We start from the raw sequence: 1,754 nt of genomic DNA, 5'->3' as shown, positions 1-1,754 counted from the left end.
AGGCCTGGGTGAGAGGCGGCGGGCTCTGTGGGGCCCTGGGAGGAGTGGAAGGGCTGACCTGAATGGCCAGGAACCCGCAGGAGAGGCCCGGGGCCTGCCGGTACGTACGTTCTCCCTGAAGATGAAGGCCAGGATGGCGGCCGAGAGCTCTGCCAGGAAGATGATGAGGATGAACAGGAAGAACTGCAAGGAGAGGGGCAGGCCATGAGCTCCGGGCAGGCAGGGGCGGGCGGCCGCATGCCCACGCACCGTCATCCCAAATTCACCAAATGAACACAGCGCGCCCCCTGGGAGGTGCGAACACACCACTGCTGTACGCCAAAGTCGCCACAGACCGCCCTGAGCCCTCACAGTCAACCAGGCTGTAACGAAGACGCAGAAACACACCTTCCGTGGAAGAGGAACCTGACAGGCCCTGTGTGCAGTGAACCTGACCAAGCCTACTCGGAGGCACCGGGAGACCGTGGATAAGGCTTCCCTTGGGCCTCCTCGGGTAGATTACTGCCCACCCCCGGGGGATTGTACATGCTATGGGAGTCCCAAGTTCTTGGGGATCCCTGGCTGGCTACCAGGGCTGCCTCTCCCAGTCCGCTGTCTCCGGGTCCCATGGGAGGGGTGCGGTCACACCGATCTGAGGAAATACAGGAGTGAGATGGGCAGGAGGGTGTCTAGCCTTGAAGAGCCACAGGCTGGGAGCTGGACACCCACCCAACGCAGCCCCTCTGGGCCACTCGCTGACCCCACGAAACCTCTGGTTTTGGGCCCCCACACACAGCTTCCTTTGTCAGGAAGGCCTCTCCCTTGCTGGCTGCCAGCTTCATACCTCCCAGCTTCAGTTCGAGTCCTAGCCCCCTCCTGACCACCCCAGGCAGGGACAGCCCTCCCCCAAAGCCTGCCCCATCCCTGTGCCCAGCAGAGCTGCCCACGGCTCCTGAGTGTGCCCCTCGATCACGACTCAGCCCCAGTGCCCGGAGAGCACAGGCACCCCACACGGCTGCTGGCTGCATGTCCTTGGGGCCTGGCCATCGTGGGGCCTGTTTTAGGCCAAGGGCTGTTAGTGGAGGAGTACTGAGAACCTGCCCTCAGCACCCGGCACTGCCAGTGCCCGTGGCATCACAGCCTGTCACCACCCCCACTCTGGAAGCCACCCGCAGAGGACTTAGTCCTGCAATTAGGGGGTCACCATCCTCAGAACAGCCGGCCTGCCCCGGACGTGTCGGGCAGGAGGAGGGCAGAGGGCGCTGGTTTATGGCAGGACAGCTGGCTCGAGCCTGGCCTCCTGGGAGCTGGGCAATCACTCAGACCCCTTCGGGCCTCCATGACTTCCAAGCTACCTGGGTCCGAGACTCGAACCCTAGCCAGACATGTGGGGCCCAGTGCCTTAGCTACCGCCACCTGCTAGTTATAAGGGCATTAGAACGCCATCAGAGCACGGGACGGAAGTAGAACCTTTGGGAAAATATAGGATTAAGGCCAAGGGAGCTCAGGACTGAGTCCCGGCAGGCGTACAAGGAGGGAAGGAGACAGCGACTGCGACACACAGAGGCATGCCCTCCTGCTCAGCCATGATGCGATGCCCTGCGTGGCCTTGGGACTGAGAGGAAAGCCCTTCCCGTGACCCCACACTGTGGGCTGTCAGCCCCTAGTTTTACGTGACATGACCCAGGCTAACGTAGTTCCCACTATCAGCGGCAGGGTGGACGGCATGGCGGGCTCTCTCCTATCATGCGTCTCTTCTAGTCAGACGGGTTCTG

At 62.4% G+C, this 1,754-nt stretch overlaps 1 protein-coding gene across 1 annotated transcript in view; it reads right to left on the bottom strand.

Annotated features, from left to right (window-relative positions):
- Positions 1–1,754, bottom strand: part of TSPAN18 (tetraspanin 18) — a 179,349-nt gene that overhangs the window by 11,720 nt on the left and 165,875 nt on the right. The window contains exon 6 of the mRNA XM_006157759.2: positions 109–183. Coding sequence (XP_006157821.1) covers positions 109–183 — 75 coding nt within the window. The remainder of the gene's footprint in view (positions 1–108; positions 184–1,754) is intronic.

Source organism: Tupaia chinensis, unplaced genomic scaffold (assembly GCF_000334495.1).
Source record: "Tupaia chinensis unplaced genomic scaffold, TupChi_1.0 Scaffold000561_1, whole genome shotgun sequence".
Lineage (NCBI taxonomy): Eukaryota > Metazoa > Chordata > Mammalia > Scandentia > Tupaiidae > Tupaia > Tupaia belangeri.
Note: the sequence above shows the minus strand (reverse complement) of the source record. Positions and strands in the feature narration are given on the sequence as shown.